At 32.3% G+C, this 23,753-nt stretch overlaps 4 protein-coding genes across 8 annotated transcripts in view; 1 reads left to right on the forward strand and 3 right to left on the reverse strand.

Annotated features, from left to right (window-relative positions):
- The window catches only part of LOC135137142 (adenylate cyclase type 8-like), a 158,952-nt gene that overhangs the window by 70,636 nt on the left and 64,563 nt on the right, over positions 1-23,753 (forward strand). The window lies entirely within an intron of this gene.
- On the reverse strand, positions 564-2,914 carry LOC135136926 (uncharacterized). The gene is made up of 2 exons (XM_064066410.1): positions 2,782-2,914; positions 564-2,714 (listed from the first exon to the last, which is right to left on the reverse strand). Exon 2 carries the CDS (start codon positions 2,682-2,684, stop codon positions 585-587), a length of 2,100 nt encoding a protein of 699 aa, XP_063922480.1. The 5' UTR covers positions 2,685-2,714; positions 2,782-2,914; the 3' UTR covers positions 564-584.
- LOC135137043 (uncharacterized) lies at positions 8,003-10,413 on the reverse strand. The gene is made up of 2 exons (XM_064066582.1): positions 10,227-10,413; positions 8,003-10,159 (listed from the first exon to the last, which is right to left on the reverse strand). The coding sequence occupies exon 2, from the start codon at positions 10,127-10,129 to the stop codon at positions 8,018-8,020; it is 2,112 nt and encodes a 703-aa protein (XP_063922652.1). The 5' UTR covers positions 10,130-10,159; positions 10,227-10,413; the 3' UTR covers positions 8,003-8,017.
- LOC135136925 (uncharacterized) lies at positions 16,146-19,164 on the reverse strand. The gene is made up of 2 exons (XM_064066409.1): positions 18,411-19,164; positions 16,146-18,343 (listed from the first exon to the last, which is right to left on the reverse strand). The coding sequence occupies exon 2, from the start codon at positions 18,311-18,313 to the stop codon at positions 16,202-16,204; it is 2,112 nt and encodes a 703-aa protein (XP_063922479.1). The 5' UTR covers positions 18,314-18,343; positions 18,411-19,164; the 3' UTR covers positions 16,146-16,201.

The following is a 23,753-nucleotide window of genomic DNA, read 5'->3' on the forward strand; positions in this document are numbered from 1 at the left end:
AACTGAAAAATCGAAAAATTGAAGAACTGAAAAAAATCGAAACTTTGGGAAGTCTAAAAATGGGAAAATAAAAAAAACTTTAGTTCAAAAATCGGAAAACTGAAAATTTAGAAACGTCAAAATTTGAAAAATCAAAAAATCGTAAAATAAAGTGGACAAAAATGGAGAAAGCGTATCATTGAAACACCGGAAAATTGAGAAATCGAGAAATCGAAAATTTGAAAAATCCCAAAATTGAAATATTGAAAAATTGAGATATCTAAAGTTGGCTATAAGTTGGAGAACATCGGTAATTTTTTTTCCAAAAATCATGAAGTCTTAACAACTCAACACGGATTCATAAACCACAAATGGAGGATATAAAATTTAAATTACATTTATTATTGTAAAATTTGAAGATTACGTCTTCTCATTCACAAATTTTGTTTAGCGTTTTATCATTTGATAATACAATTTGAAATGTTGGCCGTAGATCTTCGTAGACGGCTAGGTTGTGCTTACTGAGGTAGAGTTTCGGGGAAAAATTGTGTCCAAATTGGTTAGGTGCGAGTGGATAGACAACATTTACTACACGCTTGGTTTTATTAGGAATCAGTGTACATAAAATTACAATAATCATAAATATCCAAAATACATTCTTTCACCCTATTTCTATACAAAGTGGATTTTCCACACATCGCAGTAATAAACTCGGTACGATCTTCGAAATAGACGTACCGACATTGCTCTTCGTTGTTCAAAAATTCTGAAATTTCTTCAGGCGTGCACATGGTAAGAACGCAATCAATAGCGGCTTGTAGTACCATTTGGGGCCTCATATATTTAATGCACCCTATGTAGTCCTCGTATGGGTAAACCTTGTCAACTGAGTACCCATACGACTTCAAAACTCTCCCCAGTTCGTCGTAGTAAATTTGGATCAAGTCGTCTTCATGTTTCAATCTAGTACTACGATCCGTTGTTAAATGAAGCACTGAAAGAATATCATAAGCAGGTGGACTGTATCTCACGATTTGAAAATCAATCAAGACACAGTCGGTTGGTTTATCGTCTTGAAGTTGTACCATCATGTTGCTAGTCCATAGATCACCATGACACAAAACGTTGCGAAAACGGTCAGACGGTCTGATAACTGTGTAGAACAACTCCTTCAGTTTTGGCCAGAAGTTGCGAAAGTTGCGTTGATTCTGTTCAGTTTGAACTTCTTTCAACAACTCGGTAGCTGTCACAACCGATTTCATTCCAATTATGAATGATAGTGCTCCTTTGTGTTGATCGTTGTCCAAAAAAAGTGGTTCTGTGAAATGTGGACGGTACTCGTCGATCAAGCGGTACGGTTGACCCTTTTCTGCAGACACTTTTTCTTCCAGTACTAACGAACAAGCGTGGAATTTTGCCAACTTCTGGATGAGCAAACGCAAATAGGGAAAACCTAGAGGTTTCAACGCATCTACATTTTGATAAGTGGAGGACAGGTCTTCGAACACCATGAATTCTTTGGGTCTGTAGAAGTAGCACCGAGGTGTACACTCGTTAATAGTCGTAATTCCGTACTTCTTCATTTGTTGGACGAGGGTTGTATACATGAAAACTTCTCTGGAGAAACTATCAACATCTGTGGCGATTTCCAACGGAATTCCGCTTTTGGGGGTGCATTTAATGAAGGCGTTAATTGTAGTTTGGTCGATTTTGATCTCGACTCGGTGGTACTCGCCCAAAAACCCACTAACATCACTCAGCGGTGTCACTTGATAAGACACAAACTTGTAGTTCTTCGTTCCGATTTTATTTTCAACAATCACGTAGCAATCTTCTTTGGAAAGCAACGGATAAGCTAGAATTTCTTTCAACTCTTGTACACTAGTCGCGTTTTGGTGGTGAAGCGCAGCTTGTAATTTAACCACAGGTAGATAATAATGGGCACTTAATCGAAAATCGTCGACAGTGACGTCCAAGTCACCCTTCGTCGTTTCTTCTTTCAAACACTCATAGTAATAATCGAGCAAAGCCTGGAAGTGACACTGCCTCAAATCTTCACTCGTATTGAAGAAAATCAACTGAAGAACGTCGTAGATTGGAGGTACGCAAAAATTAGCTGTGAAGTTCAACAATCTACAATCAGTCACAGCCCCTTTGTCGTTTTTGAACATCAAGTTTCGATTAGTCAGGTTGCCGTGACACAGAGTTCGTCTGAATTTCGACTCGAGTTGTTTTTGGCGCAGATTTTTGATGGTTTGGGACACCTGGGCTTCATTTTCTAGCACCGATGACAACAAACTTGTGACCGCGGGTGACGATAGATCAAAATTCGAGTGATCTAGCTCAGAGACGAAGTTTGATGCATGGAACGCCGCCAGTGTTTTTAGAACGATTTGTAGCTCTTCGGTGTTCAGTAGTCGGTCACGGGTTTCAAAATTTTGCCGAAGATCTTCATAGACGGCTAGGTTGTCTTTTTTGAGGTAGAGTTTCGGGGAAAAATTCGTGTCCAAGGTTTGCGCTACGTTTGGACCCGTTTTGACAAAAAATGACACACTTTTGGCTACTTGTTTCTCGTAGATGTTGATCTTGAGTTCGAAGTTTTCGCCCCCTAGTGGTTGTAGTGCGAAGTCGGAAACAATGACGTCATTAGTGTTAAGGTGTTTTTTGGCGATGTGGTCACACTCGTCGCGGGTTAGTGTGGTCATTTTTGACACAGTTTGGTTTTTAAAAAGTCACTGAAATAATTGGAAACGTGGTAAATAAATGAACCACAATGAACTGAGTTTGCGATAGATAAATTACCTTTGAGTGGCGATAAGGGGGATCATGATAATAACACATGAATCAGTTGTTACTAGCCTAGAATTGTTGGAGTGTTAATTTGTGTGCACTAACGGGTCCGCATTCCACGAACTACATCACTGATTAAAATGAGGTTTACTTTCACTTGGGTCGGTGTGAGTGGGTAGGCAACATTTACTACACGCTTGGTTTAAGAGAATAAACACACATAAAAATAATCAGATGCAGAAAATGTATTTATTAGGAATTAGTTTACATAGAATTACAATAATCATAACTATCCAAAATATACTCTTTCAATCTACTTCTATATAAATCCGATTTTTCGCACATCGCGATCACAAACTCGCTACGATCTGACGTACCGTCATTTTTTTGTTTAACTAAGAATTAAGTCTTTAATTGTAAATTGAACAATCGGATCATTTAAAAATTGAAACATGGAAAAAATGGAAAATCGAAAATTTAAATATTCCGAAAATTTTAAAAATTGAAAAGTTAAAATATCGAAAAGTTGAAAATTTGAGAAATTGAAGTATAAAAGAGTCGAAAAATTAAAAACCTAAAGTTTAAAAACTTAAAAAGCCGAGAAATCGAAAAATCCAGAACTCGAAAAATGGAAAAGTCGAAATACTAAAAAATCCCAAAACTGACATCTCGAAAAATTGAAAAATAGAAGAAAAATTGAAGAATCAAAATACTGGAAAATCACAAAATTGGACGAAATATCCTAAAATTGGAAGACTAAAAGATTGAAAAATTGGGAAATCGAAAATTCAAAAAAGCAAAAAATCGAAAATTTAAAACATTGAAAATTAAAATATCTTAAAATTGAAAAATGGAGAAATCGAAACATCAAAAAGTCATAAAAATAAAAATTCGAAAGTCTAAAATTTAATAATCGAAAAACTGAAAAATCAACAAACCGAAGATCGAAACCCGAAAATTAAAAAAATTGGAAAATTGAAAAATCGGATAATTCAAAAATCGAAACATCGGAAAATTTAAAAGCTGAGACATCCAGAAATCGAAAAATCATCAAAAGATCGAAAAATTGAGAAGACGCAAATTCGAAAAATTGAGAAAAACGAAATAAGCCAAAATCGAAAAATCGAAAAGTTAAAAATGGAAAAATTGATAAATCGAGAGATTGAATAACAATCAAAACATCAAAACATACAGTTCTCGATAAATCGAGATCTCAAAAAATTGAAAAAACACAAATTTAAAGATTCGGAAAATGTAAAAATTAAAATATAGAACAACTGAAAACTCGAAAAATTGAAAAGTCTAAATTTTAAAAAACGAAAAACTCAAAATCCAAAAAATAAAAAATCGAAAAATCCAGAAGTCGAAAAATCATTATGTTGGAAAATACAAAAATTGAGAAATTAAAAAATTGGAAAATTGAGAAATGGAGAAACCAAAAAAGCAAAGTCGAAAAAGCGAAAAACTGAAGAACTGAAAAATCAAAAAATTGGGAAATCGAAAAATCTTAAATTTAAAACATTGAATAATTGAAATATCGCAGAATTGAAAAATGGATCCAAATTTTTCCAGCATCAAAAAATCAAAAAATTAAAATTCGAAAATCAAAATTTTAAAAATCGAAAAACTGAAAAATCGACATCTAGAAATCGAAACTCCAGAATTTAAAAAATTGAAAAATGGAAAAATCGGATCATCGAAAAATTAGAAGGTCCAAAAGTAAAAAATCGAAAAACCGAGAAATCCAAAAATCGAAACATAGAGAAATTGAAAAAGTTAGACATCGAGAAATCCAAAAATCAAAGAATCGAGAAATCGAGGAGTGGAAAGCCGTGTAGAAAAGTTAAAAATTTAAAAATTGATAAATCGAGAAATTGAACAAACAAAATATCGAAACATCGGAATTCCATAAATCGGGAAATTAAAAAATTGAAATCGAAAAATTTTAAAAAAGAAATATTGCAAAATCGAAAAACCTAGAATTTTAAAAAGTGAAAAATCTAAACATCGAAAAATTGAGAAACCTAAACTTTAACGACAAATTGACAATTCAAAAGGAAAAATCGAGAAAGCAAAAAATCCAGGACTCCAAAAGTCGAAAAGTCGAAAAATCGAAATATTGAAAATCCCAGAACTGAAAGAGATTTCCAAAAAATTGAGAATTTAAAAATTGGAAAAGTGAGAAATCCAAAATCTAAACAGCAAAGTCGAAAAATCGTAAGCTAAAAAAATCAAAAAATTGAAAAATCAAAAAACCTGAAAAATCGAAAAATTGAAGAACTGAAAACAAAATCAAAAGTTCGGGAAGTCGAGAAATGGGAAAATAAAAAAGACTAATTCAGAAACGTCAAAATTTAGAGAATTAAAAAATATTGAAGAACTGAAAAATCGAAAAATCTAAAATTTATAACATTGAAAAATTAAAATATCGTAAAATTTTAAATATTGAAAAATTAAAATATCGTAAAATTGAAAAACCTACAAATCGAGAAATCGAAATTCGAAAATTTAAAAATTGGAAAATTGAAAAATCGGATAATTCAAAAATCGAAAGGCCGAAAAATTAAAAATCGAGAAAACGACGAACCAAAAAATCGGAACATCGAAAAATTCAAAAACTGAGACATTGAGAAATCGAAAAATCAAAAGATCGAGAAATTGAATAGTCGAAAAGTGAAGAAGTCGAAAAATCAAAAAATTGAGAAACCGAAATAGGTTGAACAATCAAACCATCGATAAATCGAGAATAATTGAAAAATCTGAAGTTTAAAAAACAAAAAACTGAAGTCCATAAAATAAAAAATCAAAAAATCCAGAAGTCGAAAAATCGAAAATACGGAGAATCACAATATTGGAAAATAGGAAAATACCAAAACTGAAAGAAATATCTAAAAATTGAGAAATTAAAAAATTGGAAAATTGAGAAATCGAAAAACCAAAATGGCGAAATCGAAAAATCGAAAAATTGAAGAGCTGAAAAATCGAAACATTGAAAAGTCGACAATTGGGAAAATCAAAAACAGATTAATTGAGAAATCGGAAAACTGAATATTTAGCAACGTCAAAGTTTGAAATATGTATTGAAAAATAGAAATACTGAAGAACAGAAAAATAAAAAAATCTGAAATTTAAAACTTTGAATAATTAAAATATCGCAAAATTGAAAAATTGATCCAAATTTTTAAAAGCATCAAAAAATCAAAAAATTAAAATTCGAAAATCTAAAATTTAAAAACCGAAAAACTGAAAAATCGACAAATCGAGAAATCAAAACTCCAGAATTTAAAAAATTGAAAAATCTAAAAATTGGAAAAATCGAAAATTTAGAATTTCGGAAAATTGATAAATTGAAATATAATAGAACTGGAACCTCGAGAAATCGAAAAACCAAAAATTTTAAAAAGTGAAAAATGAAAAGTTAAAAATTGAGAAATCGAAGTATAAAACAGTCGAAAAATTGAAAAATCTAAAGTTTAACAAAAATTCAAAATCCAAAAAGTAAAAAAATTGGGAATTTAATAAGTTGGAAAAGTGAGAAATCGAAAAACTAAAAAGCAAAGTCGAAAAATAGTAAGCTTAAAAAAACGAAAAATTGAAAAAATCAAAAAAACCTGAAAAATCGAAAAATTGACAAATTAAAAAATTGGAAAATTGAGAAATCGAAAAATCGAAGAATTGAAGAACTGAAAAATCGAAAGATTGAAAAGTCCACAATTGGGAAAATCGAAAATAGATTAATTGAGAAATCGGAAAACTGAATATTTAGCAACGTCAAAGTTTGAAATATGTATTGAAAAATAGAAATACTGAAGAACAGAAAATTCAAAAAGTCTGAAATTTAAAACATTGGATAATAAAAATATCGCAAAATTGAAAAATGGCTCCAAATTTTTCCAACCATCAAAAAATCAAAAAATTAAAATTCGAAAATCTAAAATTTAAAAATTGAAAAATTGAAAAATCGGATCATCGAAAAATTGTAAAAGCGAAAAATTGAAGAGCCCAAAAGTAAAAAAACTGAGAAATCCAAAAATCGGAAGATCGAGAAATCGATGAGTGAAAGAAAGTTAAAAATTGAAAAATTGAGAAATTGAACAAAGAAAACATCGAAGAATTTTAAAAAAGAAAAATAGGAAAAATAGAAAATTTCAAAATTCAGAAAATTGAAACATTGAAATATAGAACAACTGAAAACTGGAGAAATCGAAAAACCTAGAATTTAAAAAGTGAAAAATGAAAACATCGAAAAGGTGAAAAATCAAAGTGTAAAACAGTCGAAAAATTGAAAAATCTAAAGTTTAACAAAGAATTGAAAATCCAAAAAGTAAAAAATCGAGAAATCAAAAAATTCCAAAACTGAAAGAAAAATCCAAAAAATTGGGAATTTAAAAATTGGAAAAGTGAGAAATCGAAAAACTAAAAAGCTAGGTCAAAAAAACCTACACCGGAAAATTGAAAAATCGAAAAATCGAAAAATTGAAGAATGGAAAAATTGAAAAAGCCCAAAATTGACATATTGAAAAATTGGGACATCTAGTGTTGAAAAATCGACAAATCGAAAAGCCGAAAAATCTCAAAAGCGTATTTATAAAACACAAGTTCAGGACTATGCTACTTCTGAACATTTAAATAACATTTATTCGACAAAATTGTAAAATGACATCATCAATTCCTAAGGGCACGAACGAATAAATTTTGACTAACGATTTAACATGCTCTCAGTAACTGTAAGTTGGAAAATGTGGTTGACTTTTTTCCAAAAATGTTGACGTCTAAGGTAAAAACTCAGCACGAAGTCATAAACCATAAACGAACGATATAAAATTTAAATTACAGCTAGAATCGTAAAATTTCGAGATTACGTCATTTCATTTTTATGAGCGTTTTACCATTTGATAATATAATTTGAAATGTAAATTTTCCCATTTTGCAAAAACTGACGAAACAAAAAAAAAGAAAAATTGAAAAATTCAAGTCAAGCAAGCTGAGGGAGTGTTATACAAAAGTCACAAACAAATTTTACAACTTTCAGGGCCGGTTTATAGAAACCCGAGTTAAATATTTAATCCTCGATTAATTTAACACTGGATTAAAATGTGGAATGGGAGCTCGTGATTGGTTAAAACCTGCACGTCGCCTAGCAACGAACCTCAATTAAAAGTTAATCGCGAATTAACTTTAACTTCGGTTTCTATAAACCAGGTCTCAATAATATTAAATAATTTGATGCAAACACAAGAAATCAGATTTATTTACCACACATAGAATCACAGTAATCATAAATATCCAAAATACATTCCTTCAGTCTATTTCTATACAACTCAGATTTTTCACACATGACCGTCATAAACTCGGTCCGATCTCCAAAAAACATTTGGTTTAATGCTTCTTCATCGCTCACAAAGGCCGAAATTTCTTCGGGTGTGCACATGGTCTGAGTGCATTCATACGCCGCATGCATCAACATATGAGGCCTGATATAATTAAGACACTCCAGAAAATCCCCATACGAATAAAAATCCCCAACATCGACCCCATACCACTTCAGAATCCGCCCCAATTCATCGTAGTAAGTTCGAACGAGTTCATCTTCATACTTCAGTCTTGTGGAACGATGTGTGGTTAAATAAAGCACCGAAAGCAGATCATAAACAGGAGGACAATATCTAACAATTTGGAAATCAAACAAGACACATTTGGCAGCTTCGCCGTCTTCGTATTTGACCATCATGTTGCTGGTCCACAGATCTCCATGACACAACACGTTCCGAAAACGGTCCGAGGGTCTGGCCACTGTGTAGTACAACTCTCTGAATTTTGGCCAAAATGCGTCAAAGTTGCGTTGGTTTGTTGGAGTTTGGATGTCTGGTAAGAGTTTGACGGCGGCTAGGACTGCTTTGAGTCCAGTTGCTGACTGTCTGGCACCTCTGTGTTTCTCGTCCTCGAAGAACAGGGGTTCGGTGAAATATTCTTTGTAGGAGTTGTACAAAGAGTAGGGTTTTCCTTCCTTTTGAGATATTTTTTCTTCAAGAAGGAGAGAACAAGCGTGAAATTTGGCCAACGTTTTGACCAACAAAGTGAGCATGTTGAAATTTAGAGGTTCCATAGCGTCTAAATTTTGGTAGCCGAGAAGAGCCATGTTTTCAAAGAGCATGAACTCTTTGGGTCTGTAAAAGTAGCATGGTGGTATGCAGTCGTTGATGATGTTGATTTCGTGGTTTAGCATTAGTGCGACTATTGTTTCGTAGACGAAGAATTCTCTTGAAAAACTGTTAAGATCGTTGGCAATGTCCATAGAAATACCGAGTCTTGGGACTGATTTAATGAAGCAATTGACAGTCGTTTCGTCCAACTGAAGACGAATTTTGATCTGTAGTTTGTGGTATTGACCCAAAAATCCACTAACATCACTCAGCGGTGTCACTTTATAACACAGAAACTGGTAGTTGGTAGTTCTGATTTTATTTTTGACAATCACGTAACAATCTTCTTTGGAAAGCAACGGATCAGCTAGACTTTCTTTCAATTCTTGTACACTAGTCTCGTTTTGGTGGTGAAGCGCAGCTTGTAATTTAACCACAGGTAGATAATAATGGGCACTTAATCGAAAATCGTCGACAGTGACGTCCAAGTCACCCTTCGTCGTTTCTTCTTTCAAACACTCATAGTAATAATCGAGCAAAGCCTGGAAGTGACTCTGTCTCAAATCCTCACTCGTATTGAAGAAAATCAACTGAAGAACGTCGTAGATTGGAGGTACGCAAAAATCAGCTGTGAAGTTCAACAATCTACAATCAGTCACAGCACCTTTGTTGTTTTTGAACATCAAGTTTCGATTAGTCAGGTTGCCGTGACACAGAGTTCGTCTGAATTTCGACTCGAGGTGTTTTTGGCGCAGATTTTTGATGGTTTTGGACACCTGGGCTTCATTTTCTAGCACCGACGACAACAAACTTGTGACCGCGGGTGACGATAGATCAAAATTCGAGTGATCTAGCTCAGAGACGAAGTTTGATGCATGGAACGCCGCCAATGTTTTTAGAATGATTTGTAGCTCTTCGGTGTTCAGTAGGCGTCCACGGTTTTCAAAATTTTGCCCTAGATGTTCATAGACGGCTAGGTTGTCTTTTTTGAGGTAGAGTTTCGGGGAAAAATTCGTGTCCAAGGTTTGCGCTACGTTTGGACCCGTTTTGACAAAAAATGTCACACTTTTGGCTTCTTGTTTCTCGTAGATGTTGATCTTGAGTTCGAAGTTTTCGCCCCCTAGTGGTTGTAGTGCGAAGTCGGAGACAATAACGTCGTCAGTGTCGAGGTGTTTTTTGACTATGAGGTCACACTCGTCGCGGGTTAGTGTGGTCATTTTTGACACAGTTCGGTTTTTAAAAAGTCACTGAAATAATTGGAAACGCGGTAAATAAATGAACCACAATGAACTGAGTTTGCGATAGATAAATTACCTTTGAGTGGCGATAACAGGATCATGATAATAACACATGAATCAGTTGTTACTAGCCTAGAATTGTTGAGTGTTACATTTGTTGCACTAACGGGTCCGGATTCCACGAACTACATCACTGATTAAAATGAGGTTTACTTTCACTTGGTTAGGTGCGAGTGGGTAGGCAACATTTACTACACGCTTGGTTTGAAAAGCACAAATTGTAGACGTATTTATTAGGAATCAGTGTACATAGAATCATAATTATCATAAATATCCAAAATAGACTCTTTCAATCTACTTCTATATAAATCCGATTTTTCGCACATTGCGGTCACAAATTCGCTACGACCTTCAAAATAAACGTACCATAATTCCAAAATCGAAAAATCGAAAATTTAAAAATTCCGAAAATTTTAAAAATTGGAAAGTTAAAATATCGAAAAGTTGAAAATTTGAGAAATCGAAGTATAAAAGAGTCGAAAAATTTAAAAACTTGAAGTTTAAAAAACGAAAAATTAAAGATCCAAACAGTAAGAAGTCCAGAAATCGAAAAATCCAGAACTCGAAAAATCCAGAACTCGAAAAATGGAAAAGTCGAAATACTAAAAAATCCCAAAACTGATATCTCGAAAAATTGAAAATGAAGAATCGAAGAACTGAAAAATCACAAAATTGGACGGAATATCCAAAAAATGGGAAATTAAAAAAATTGAGAAATGGGGAAATCGTAAATTCAAAAAAGCAAAGTTGAAAAATCGCAAACTTAATCGAAAAATTGAAGAACTAAAAAACTGAAAAATTGAAACTTTGGGAAGTCCAGAAATGGAAAAATCAAAAAATAGACTAATTGAGAAATCGGAAGACTCGAAATTCAGAAAGGTCAAAATTTAAAAAATTAAAAAATATTGAAGGACTGAAAAACCGAAAAATGTAAGAATCTAGAATTTAAAACATTGAAAAATTAAAAGATCTTAAAATTGAAAAGTGGAGAAATCGAAACATCAAAAAGTCATAAAAATAAAAATTTGAAAATTTAAAGATCCAAAAAAAGAGAAATAAACAAATCGAGAAATCGGAACTCCAAGATTAAAAAAAAATGGAAAATTGAAAAATCGGATAATTCAAAAACTGAGACATCCAGAAATCGAAAAATCGAGGAGTCGAAAAGTCGAAAAATCGAAAAATTAGAAACCAAAATAGGCCAAAATCGAAAAATCTAAAAGTTAAAAATGGAAAAATCAAAACATCGAAACATCCGATTCTCGATAAATCGAGATCTCAAACAATTGCAAAAACGAAAATGTAAAAATTCGGAAAATTGAAAAATTAAAATATAGAAGAACTGAAAACTCAAAAAATTGAAAAATCTAAATTTTAAAAAACGAAAAACTCAAAATCCAAAAAATTAAAAACCGGAAAATCCAGAAGTCGAAAGAATCAAAATATTGGAAAATCCCAAAAATGAGAGAAATATCCAAAAATTGAGAAAATATAAAATTGGTAAATTGAGAAATCGAGAAACCAAAAAGGAAAGTCGAAAAATCGAAAAATTGAAGAACTGAAAATTCGATAAATGGGAAAATCACAAATAGATTAATTGAGAAATCGGAACTCTGAATATTTAGCAACGCCAGAATTTCAAAAATTGAGAAATAGAAATACTGAAGAACAGAAAAATAAAAAAATTGAAAAATCGAATAATTTTAAAAAAGAAAAATTAGAAAAATCGAAAATTTAAAATTTTAGAAAATTGAAAAATTGAAAATAGAAGAACTGAAAACTCAAGAAATCTAAAAATCTAGAATTTTTAAAAAAGGAAAAATGAAAACATCGAAAATTTGAAAAATTGAAAAATCGAAGTATAAAACAATCGAATGAAATCCAAAAAGTAAAAAATCGAGAAATCAAAAAATCCAGGAGTCCAAAAGTCTAAAAGTCGAAAAATCGTAATATTGAAAAACCCCAAAACTGAAAGAAATATCCAAAAATTTGAGAATTTAAAAAATTGGAAAACTGAGAAATCGAAAAACTAAAAGGCAAAGTCGAAAAGTCGTAAGCTAAAAAAAATCAAAAAACCTGAAAAATCGAAAAATTGAAGATCTGAAGAAAATCGAAACTTGGGGAAGTCGAGAAATGGGAAAATCAAAAAAGAGACTAATTGAGAAATGGGAAAATTGAAAATTCAGAAACGTCAAAATTTAAAAAATTAAAAAATATTGAGTAATTGAAAAATCGAAAAATCGAGAAATCGAAACTGGAAAATTTAAAAATCGATAAGCCGAGAAATTAAAAATCGAAAAACCGCCGAATCAAAAGGGGATGGAAAAATTCAAAAACTGAGACATCGAGATATTGAAAAATCAAAAGATCGAGAGTCGAAAAGTCCAAAAGTTGAGAAATCGAAATAGGCCAAAATCGAGAAATCGAAAAGTTAAAAATGGAAAAATTGATAAATCGAGAGATTAAGCAATCAAAACATTGAAACATGCGACTCTCGATAAATCGAGATATTAAAAAATTGAAAAAATGAAAACTTAAAAATTCGGAAAATTAAAAAATTAAAATATAGAAGAACTGAAAACTCGAAAAATTGAAAAATCTAGAGTTTAAAAAACGAAAAGCTGAAAATCCAAAAAATAAAATATCGAAAAATCCAGAAGTCGAAAAATCGAAAAGTCGGAGAATCACAATATAGGAAAATTGAAAAATTGGAAAATCGAAAAGTCAAAAAAAGCAAAGTTGAAAAATCGCAAACTTAATCGAAAAATGAAAAACCTGATAAATCGAAAAAATAAATAACTCAAGAACTGAAAAATCGAAGCTTTGGGAAGTCGAGAAATGGGAAAATCAAAAATAGACTAATTGAGAAATCAGAAGACTAAAAATTCAGAATCGTATTGAAGAACTGAAAAGCCGAAAAATCTAAAAATCTAAAATTTAAAACATTTAAAATATCGTAAAATTGAAAAATGGTGAAATCGAAACATCAAAAAATCATATAAAAATTCGAATATCTAAAATTTAAAAATCGAAAAACTGAAAAATCAACAAATCGAGAAATGAAAACTTGAAAATTAAAAAAATTTGAAAATTGAAGAAGTGGATAATTCAAAAACCGAAATATCGAAAAATCGGAACACCGAAAAAGTCCAAAACTGAGACATTGAGAAATCGAAAAACTAAAACATCAAAGTCGAAAAATCGAAAAACTGAACAACTGAAAAATAAAAAAAAAATTGGGAAATCGAAAAATCTGAAACTTAAAACATCGAATAATTGAATATCGCAGAATGAAAAGTGGATGGAACTTTTTCCAAGCATCAAAAAATTAAAATTCGAAAATCTAAAATTTAAAAATCGAAAAACTGAAAAATCGATAAATCGAGAAATGGAAACTCCAGAATTTAAAAAATTGAAACATTGAAAAATCGGAACATCGAAAAACTGGAAAGCCCAAAAACCAAAAATCGAAAAACCGAGAAATCAAAAAATCGAAAAGTCGAAATACTAAAGAATCCCAAAACTTAAATATCGAAAAAAAGAAAAATAAAAGAAAAATTGAAGAATGGAAAAACCAAGCAATCACAAAATTGGGCGAAATGTCCAAAAATTGGGAAATTAAAACAATGAAAAATTGGGAAATCGAAAATTTCAAAATTCCGAAAACTGAAAAATTGAAATATAGAAGAACTGTAAACTCGAGAAATCGAAGAACATAAAATTTTTAAAATGGAAACGTTGAATTTCAGAAATCGAAGTATAAAACAGTCGAAAAATTGAAAAACCAAAAGTTTAAAAAACGAAAAATTGAAAATCCAAAAAGTAAAAAATCGAGAAATCGAAAAATCCAGAATTCGAAAAATGAAAAAGTCGAAATATATACTAAAAAATCCTAAAACTTAAATATCGAAAAATTAAAAAATAGAAGAAAAATTGAAGAATCGAAAAACTGAAAAGTCACAAAATTGGACGAAATTAAAAAAATCGAAAATTGGAAAATAAAAAACCTGATAAATCGAAAAATTGAAGAATTGAAAAATTGAAACTTTGGGAAGTCCAGAAACGGGAAAATCAAAAAATAGACTAATTGAGAAATCGGAAGACTGAAAACTCAATTACAATTTAAAAAACAAAAAACTGAAAAATCAACAAACTGAGAAATGGAAACTCGTAAATATAAAAAATTGGAAAATTGAAAAACCGGATAATTAAAAAATCGAAACATCCTAAAATTCAAAAACTGAGACATCGAAAAATCAAAAGATCGAGAAATCTAGGAGTCGAAAATTCGAGAAGTCAAAAAATCGAAAAATTGAGAAACCGAAATAGGCCAAAATCGAAAAGTTAAAAATGGAAAAATAGATACGTAAATTGAGGGATTAAAATATAGAAGAACTGAAAACTCGAAAAATTGAAAAATCTGAATTTTAAAAAACTAAAAACTCGAAATCCAAAAAACAAAAAATCGAAAAATCCAGAAGTCGAAAAAATAAGAATATTGGAAAATCCCAAACTTGAAAGAAATATCCAAAAATTGAAAAATTTAGAAATCAGAAAACTGAATAAATATTTAGCAACGTCAAACTTTAAAAATACTGAAGAACTAAAATTTAAAACATTGGACAATTAAAATACCGCAAAATCAGAAAATGGTTCCAAATTTTTCCAAGCATTAAAAAAATCAAAAAATTAAAATTCGAAAATATAAAATTTAAAAATCGAAAAACTGAAAAACCGACAACATCGAGAAATCGAAACTCCAGAATTTAAAAAATTGGAAAGTCGAAAAATTGAAAACCTCAAACGTAAAAAATCGAAAAACCGAGAAATCCAAAAATCGAAATATCGAAAAATTCAAAAACTGAGATATCGAGAAATCGAGGAGTGGAAAGCCGTGAAGAAAAGTTAAAAATTGAAAAATGGATAAATCGAGGAATTGAACAAACAAAACATCCAAACATCCGAATTCGATAAGTGGAAAAATCAGAAAATTGAAAAATCGAAAAATTTTAAAAAAGAAAAATTGGAAAATTCGAAAATTTAAAAATTCCGAAAATTGAATAATTGAAATATAGAAGAACTCAATACTCGAGAAATCGAAAAACCTAGAATTTTAAAAAGTGAAAAATTAAAACAGCGAAAATTGAAAAAAATTAACGTTTAACAAAAAACTGAAAATCCAAAAAGTAAAAAAGCGAGAAATCAAAAAATCCAGGAGTCCAAAAATCGAAAAGTCGAAAAATCGAAAACTTGAAGAACTGAAGAACATCGAAACTTTGCGAAGTCGAGAAATGAGAAAATAAAAAAAAGTTTTGTTCAAAAATTGGAAAACTGAAAATTTAGAAACGCTAAAATTTGAAAAATTGAAAAATCGTAAAATGAAGTGGACAAAACGGGAGAAATCGTGTCACTGAAACACCGAGAAATCGAAAATTAGAAGAATGGAAAAATTGAAAACGCCCAAAATTGAAATATTGAAAAATGGAGACATTTAAAGTTGAAAAATAGAGAAATCGAAAATAGCATATTTATAAACCACAAGTTAGGACTATGCTATTTTTGAAGATTTAAATATCATTTATTCAACAAATGAACGGATAAATTTGGATTAACGATTTAACATACTCCCAGTAACTGTAAGTTGGAAAATGTGGTGGATTTTTTCCAAAAATCTTGACGTCTTAGGTAAAAACTCAACACGAATTCATAAACCATAAACGGACGATATAAAATTTAAATTATATCTACCATTGTAAAATTTGGAGATTACGACATTTCATTGTTGGTGAGAAATTTTGATGAGCGTTTTACCATTTGATAATACAATTTGAAATGTAAATTTTCTCATTTTACAAAAACTGACGAAACAAAAAACAGAAAAATTGAAAAATTCAAGTCAAAAAAGCTGAGGGAGTGTTATACAACAATCACAAACAACTTTTATAATTTTTAATAATATTAAATAAATGATACAAACAAAATAAATCAGATTTATTTACCACACATAGAATCACAGTAATCATAAATATCCAAAATACATTCCTTCAGTCTGTTTCTATACAACTCAGATTTTTCACACATGACCGTCATAAACTCGGTACGATCTCCAAAAAACATTTGGTTTAATGCTTCTTCATCGCTCACAAAGGCCGAAATTTCTTCGGGTGTGCACATGGTCTGAGTACATTCATACGCCGCATGCATCAACATATGAGGCCTGATATAATTAAAACACTCCAGAAAATCCCCATACGAATAAAAATCCTCAACATCGACCCCATACGAGTCCAGAATCCGCCCCAATTCATCGTAGTAAGTTCGAACCAGTTCATCTTCATACTTCAGTCTTGTGGAACGATGTGTGGTTAAATAAAGCACCGAAAGCAGATCATAAACAGGAGGACAATATCTAACAATTTGGAAATCAAACAAGACACAATTAGCAGCTTCGCCGTCTTCGTATTTGACCATCATGTTGCTGGTCCACAGATCTCCATGGCACAACACATTTCGAAAACGGTCCGAGGGTCTGGCCACTGTGTAGTACAACTGTCTGAATTTTGGCCAAAATGCGTCAAAGTTGCGTTGGTTTGTTGGAGTTTGGATGTCTGTTAAGAGTTTGACGGCGGCTAGGACTGCTTTGAGTCCAGTTGCTGACTGTCTGGCACCTCTGTGTTTCTCGTCCTCGAAGAACAGGGGTTCGGTGAAATATTCTTTGTAGGAGTTGTACAAAGAGTAGGGTTTTCCTTCCTTTTGAGAGATTTTTTCTTCAAGAAGGAGAGAACAAGCGTGAAATTTGGCCAACGTTTTGACCAACAAAGTGAGCATGTTGAAATTTAGAGGTTCCATAGCGTCTAAATTTTGGTAGCCGAGAAGAGCCATGTTTTCAAAGAGCATGAACTCTTTGGGTCTGTAAAAGTAGCATGGTGGTATGCAGTCGTTGATGATGTTAATTTCGTGCTTTAGCATTTGTGCGACTATTGTTTCATAGACGAAGAATTCTCTTGAAAAACTGTTAAGATCGTTGGCAATGTCCATAGAAATACCGAGTCTTGGGACTGATTTAATGAAGCAATTGACAGTCGTTTCGTCCAACTGAAGACGAATTTTGATCTGTAGTTTGTGGTATTGACCCAAAAATCCACTAACATCACTCAGCGGTGTCACTTTATAACACAGAAACTGGTAGTTGGTAGTTCTGATTTTATTTTTGACAATCACATAGCAATCTTCTTTGGAAAGCAACGGATAAGCTAGAATTTCTTTCAACTCTTGTACACTCGTCTCGTTTTGGTGGTGAAGCGCAGCTTGTAATTTAACCACAGGTAGATAATAATGGGCACTTAATCGAAAATCGTCGACAGTGACGTCCAAGTCACCCTTCGTCGTTTCTTCTTTCAAACACTCATAGTAATAATCGAGCAAAGCCTGGAAGTGACTCTGCCTCAAATCTTCGTTCGTATTGAAGAAAATCAACTGAAGAACGTCGTAGATCGGAGGTACGCAAAAATTAGCTTTGAAGTTCAACAATCTACAATCAGTCACAGCTCCTTTGTCGTTTTTGAACATCAAGTTTTGATTAGTCAGGTTGCCGTGACACAGAGTTCGTCTGAATTTCGACTCGAGTTGTTTTTGGCGCAGATTTTTGATGGTTTTGGACACCTGGGCTTCATTTTCTAGCAGCGACGACAACAAACTTGTGACCGCGGGTGACGATAGATCAAAATTCGAGTGATCTAGCTCAGAGACGAAGTTTGATGCATGGAACGCCGCCAATGTTTTTAGAACGATTTGTAGCTCTTCGGTGTTCAGTAGGCGTCCACGGGTTTCAAAATTTTGCCCTAGATGTTCATAGACGGCTAGGTTGTCTTTTTTGAGGTAGAGTTTCGGGGAAAAATTCGTGTTCAAGGTTTGTGCTACGTTTGGACCCGTTTTGACAAAAAATGTCACACTTTTGGCTACTTGTTTCTCGTAGATGTTGATCTTGAGTTCGAAGTTTTCGCCCCCTAGTGGTTGTAGTGCGAAGTCGGAGACAATAACGTCGTCAGTGTCAAGGTGTTTTTTGACTATGAGGTCACACTCGTCGCGGGTTAGTGTGGTCATTTTTGAAACAGTTCGGTTTTTAAAAAGTCACTGAAATAATTGGAAACGCGGTAAATAAATGAACCACAATGAACTGAGTTTGCGATAGATAAATTACCTTTGAGTGGCGATAACGGGGATCATGATAATAACACATGAATCAGTTGTTACTAGCCTAGAATTGTTGGAGTGTTAATTTGTGTGCACTAATGGGTCCGCATTCCACGAACCACATCACTGATTAAAATGAAGTTTACTTTCACTTGGGTCGGTGCGAGTGGGTAGGCAACATTTACTACACGCTTGGTTTGAAGAGAATAAACACACAAAAATAACTATCCAAAATACACTCCTTCAATCTTGTCAACGGAGTACCCATACGACTCCAAAACTCTCCCCAGTCCGTCTTAGTACCACGATCCGTCATTAAATGAAGCACAGAAAGTAGATCATAAGCAGGTGAATTATATCTAAAGCTCGGAATTATATGCAGAAAAAATCATGTACATATATATGCGCAATATATTTGCAGAGAAATTTGGCATTATATCGTCGCCTGAGAACTTGTTTGATCCTCAGACCGGAGCGCGCTCAGGCCAAAGTCGACTCTAAGCGTTTAGAATTTCTGCTGGAAATAGTTATTATTTAGATGCTTTTATTTACAAACATAATATCACATCTCACATGTTTCACTCGATTTTGACGTGCAACTATTTTTTCGTTTAACTAAGAATTAATTCTTTAATTGTAAATTGAACAGTCGGATAATTGGAAAATCGAAAATTGAAAAATTGAAATATAGAAGAACTGTAAATTTGAGAAATCGAAGAACCTAAAATTTTAAAACAGTTGAAAAGTTGAAAAACAAAAAGCTTATAAATAGTCGAAATATCGAAAAGTCGAAATACTAAAAAATCCCAAAACTTAAATTTAGAAAAATCGAAAAATATATAGAAGAAAAATTGAAAACTTACAAAATTGGACAAGATATCCAAAAATTGAGAGATTAAAAAAACTGAAAAATTGAAAAGTCAAAAAAGCAAAGTTGAAAAATTACAAATTAAATCGAAAAATTGGAAAATCCAAAATCTGATAAATCGAGAACTTGAAGAACTGAAAAATTGAAATTTTGGAAAGTCCAGAAATGGGAAAATTAAAAAATAGACTAATTGAGAAATCGGAAGATTTTTTAATTAGTCTGAATTCAGAAATGTCAAAATTTAAAAAAATTTAAAATATTGAAGAACTAAAAAACCGAAAAATCTAGAATTTAAAACATTGAAAAATTAAAATATGGTAAAACTGAAAAATAGGGAAATCGTAACATCAAAAAAGCATAAAAATAAAAATCCGAAAATATAAAATTCAACAAATCGAGAAACCAAAACTTGGAAAATTGAAAAATCGGATAATTCAAAAAACGAAATATCGAAAAAAACAAAAACTGAGACATCGAGAAATCGAAAAATCAAAAGATCGAGAAATCGAGGAGTCGAAAAGTCGAGAAGTCGAAAAATCGAAAAATTGAGAAACCGAAATAGACCAAAATCGAAAAGTTAAAAATGGAAAAATTGATAAATCGAGAGATTGAACAATCAAAACATCCAAACATCCGATTCTCGATAAATCGAGATCTCAAAAAAACGACAATTTAAAAATTTGGAAAATTGAAAAATGAAAATATAGAACAACTGAAAACTCGAAAAACTGAAAAATCTAAAGTTTAAAAAATGAAAATCTGGAAATCCAAAAAAAAATATGGAAAAATCCAGAAGTCGAAAAATCGAAAAGTCGGAGAATCACAATATTGGAAAATTGAAAAGTAGGAAAATCGCAAACTTAATCGAAAAATTGAACAATGAAAAACCTGATAAATCGAAAAATTAGATAACTGAAGAACTGAAAAATCGAAGCTTTGGGAAGTCGAGAAATGGGAAAATAAAAAATAGACTAATTGAGAAATCGGAAGACTGAAAATTCAGAATCGTGAAAATTTAAATAATTAAAAAATATTGAAGAACTGGAAAGCCGAAAAATCTAAAAATCTAAATTTTAAAACATTGAAAACTTAAAATATCATAAAATTGAAAATTGGAGAAATCGAAACATCAAAAAATCATAGAAATAAATATTTGAAAATCTAAAATTTAAAAATCGAAAAATTGAAAAATCAGCAAATCGACAAATGTAAACTGGAAAATTTAAAAATTGGAAAGTTGAAAAATTGAATAATGCAAAAACCGAAACATCGAAAAATCGGAACATCCAAAAATTCAAAAACCGCAAAATCGAAAAATCGAAAAACTGAAGAACTGAAAAATCAAAAAAAAAGGGAAATCGAAAAATCTGAAATTTAAAACACTGAATAACTGAAAAATCGACAAATCGAGAAATGGAAACTCTAGAATTTAAAAAATTGAAAAATTGAAAAATCGAAAACTCGAAATACTAAAAAATCCCTAAACTTAAATCTCGAAAAAAAGAAAAATAGAAGAAAAATTGAAGAATGGAAAAACTGAACAATCACAAAATTGGTCCAAAAATTGGGAAATTAAAACAATGAAAAATTGGAAAATCGAAAACTTAAAAATTCCGAAAACTGAACTGAAATATAAAAGAACTCGAGAAATCGAAGAACCTAAAACTTTAAAATTGAAAAGTTGAATTTGAGAAATCGAAGTATAAAATAGTCGAAAAATTTAAAAACCGAAAGTTTAAAAAACGAAAAATTGAAAATCCAAAAAGTGAAGAATCGAGAAATCGAAAAATCCAGAACTCAAAAAATGAAAAAGTCGAAATATGTACTAAAAAATCCTAAAACTCAAATATCGAAAAATTGAAAAATAGAAGAAAAACTGAAGAATCGAAAAACTGAAAAATCACAAAATTGGACGAAATATCCAAAAATTGGGAAATTAAAAAAATCAAAAATTGGAAAATCAAAAATTCAAGAAAGTGAAGTTGAAAAATCGCCAACTTAAAAAATCGAAAAATTGAAAAATAAAAAACCTGATAAATCGAAAAATTGAAACTTTGGGAAGTCCAGAAACGAGAAAATAACAAAATAGACAAATTGAGAAATCGGAAGACTGAAAATTCAAAAAGTTATAATTTAAAAGATTGGAAAATTGAATTATCGTCAAACTGAAAAATGAAAAAATCGAAACATCAAAAAGTCATAAAAAAAAAATTCGAAAATCTAAAATTGAAACAACGAAAAACTGAAAAATCAACAAACTGAGAAATGGGAACTTGAAAATTTCAAAAATTGGAAAATTGAAAAATCGGATAATTAAAAGATCGAAATATCGTAAAATTCAAAAACTTGAGACATCGAGAAATCGAAAAATCAAATGATCGAGAAATCTAGGAGTCGAAAATTCGAGAAGTCGAAAAATCGAAAAATTGAGAAACCGAAATAGGCCAAAATTGAAAAGTAAAAAATGGAAAAATTGATAAATCGAGGGACTGAGCAATCAAATCATCGAAACATTCGATTCTCGATAAATCGAGATCTCAAAAAATTGCAAAAACGGAAATTTTAAAAATTCGGAAAATTAAAAAATTAAAATATAGAAGAACTGAAAACTCGAAAAATTCAAAAATCTAAACTTTAAAAAACTAAAAACTCGAAATCCAAAAAACAAAAAATCGAAAAATCCAGAAGTCGAAAGAATCAAAACATTGGAAAATCCCAAAATTGAAAGGAATATCAAAAAATTGAGAAATTAAAAAAACGAGAGTTTCATCATTTCGGGTAAAATTTTTGACAAATTTTCCCTATTTTCGGGGGTTTGGAATTCCGGAAAGAGAGTAGTGGCGTGGAGGACACCTCTAGCCCCATTTGCTATAAGTCTCCCGCCCCAATGGTCCTCGTCTTCCACGACCAGTGATTCTTTAAAATTCGTCACTTAGTCGGTACCGGTGACCCAACTTCTTCGACATTTTTTCTTCGTAGACAAAAGCACTCGCGTGGAATTTCGCCACCTTCTTGATGATCATGCAAAGAGTGTCGAAGTCGTGGGGGACTAAAGCTAACGTCAATTGGTAGTCGAGGGCGTTCATGTCTTCTAAAACTAGAATGTCGTTGGGTCTTTGGAAGTAGCACGGTGGTAGACAATCGGTGATCATGGTGACTGCACATGATCAAAGCCATTAGAAACACACGCCACAAAACACAGCTAAGTTTATTTAGACATAGATTGAAAATAGTCGTACAAATCTTGAATTCTGTCGCCAACTCTTGACCTATAAATCGGCGATAATTGAACCATTTTATTCAAAAACTCGCTTCGATCTTCGAAAAAAACGTGCACGCTTTCTTCGTCGTTCTTCAGCAAGGAGGAGATTTGTTCAGCTGTGCACATCGAAAACATGCTATAAATAGCGGCTTGGAGGACCATTTGGGGTCGCATGACGTCAATACCTCCCAGAAAATCGTCATAAGTGAGAATTGTAGCCACATCGTAGCCAAAATTTTCGACCAAGCGGCTTAGTTCGTCGTAGTAGACGCGTTTGAGGGCGTCTTCGTGCTTTAGCCGGATATCGCGAATTGTGGTCAGGTGCACCACCGACAAAAAATCGTGACCAGGGGGACAATATCGCAACAATTGGTAGTCGACGAAGCTGCAGTCAACAGCTTTGTCGTTGTCGAACTTGAGCAAAATGTTGCTAGTCCACAAGTCGCCGTGTGACAAGACGTTTCTGAAGCGATCCGACGCACTCACAGTGGAGTAGAAAAGTTTCATCATCTCGGGGAAAAATTTTGACAAGTTGTCTCGATTTTCGGGGGTTTGGAATTCCGGAAAGAGAGTAGTGGCGTGGAGGACGCCTCTAGCCCCATTTGCCATAAGTCTCCCACCCCAATGGTCCTCCTCATCCACGACCAGTGATTCTTTAAAATACTCCCCAAATTCGTCACTCAGTCGGTACCGGTGACCCAACTTCTCCGACATTTTTTCTTCGTAGACGAAAGCACTGGCGTGGAATTTTGCCACCTTCTTGATGATCAAGCAAAGAGTGTCGAAGTCGTGGGGGACCAAAGCTGACGTGACTTGGTAGTTGAGGGCGTTCATGTCTTCGAACACGAGAATGTCGTTGGGTCTATGAAAATAGCACGGTGGTAGACAATCGGTGATCATGTTAATCCCGAGTTGTTCGAATTTGGGGATCAAGGTGTTGTAGACGAAAGCTTCCTTGACGAAACTGTTGCTATCAGCGACGACGTTCTTGGCTGCGATTGACATTGGTACACGTTTGACGAAGCAGTTGATATCAGCTTGGTGACGAAGTTTGATTTGTAGACGATGATAGTCACCTAAGAAACCACTGATCGCGTCTAGATGGGTTACCTTGAACGACAATAGATGGTAGTTCGTGGTTTTTAGTTTCTTGGCAATTATGGCGTAACAGTCTTGTCGTGACAATAAGGGACACGTTAGGTCTTCTTTAAATTCGTCGG

This window comes from Zophobas morio, unplaced genomic scaffold (assembly GCF_036711695.1).
Source record: "Zophobas morio isolate AGI-343-1 ecotype UQ-CSIRO unplaced genomic scaffold, CSIRO_AGI_Zmor_V1 ptg000028l, whole genome shotgun sequence".
Lineage (NCBI taxonomy): Eukaryota > Metazoa > Arthropoda > Insecta > Coleoptera > Tenebrionidae > Zophobas > Zophobas morio.

Bases quoted from the DNA above. Each gene is read 5' to 3' on its own strand.
- LOC135136926 (XM_064066410.1), bottom strand. From the start codon at position 2,684: ATGACCACACTAACCCGCGACGAGTGTGACCACATCGCCAAAAAACAC.
- LOC135137043 (XM_064066582.1), bottom strand. From the start codon at position 10,129: ATGACCACACTAACCCGCGACGAGTGTGACCTCATAGTCAAAAAACAC.
- LOC135136925 (XM_064066409.1), bottom strand. From the start codon at position 18,313: ATGACCACACTAACCCGCGACGAGTGTGACCTCATAGTCAAAAAACAC.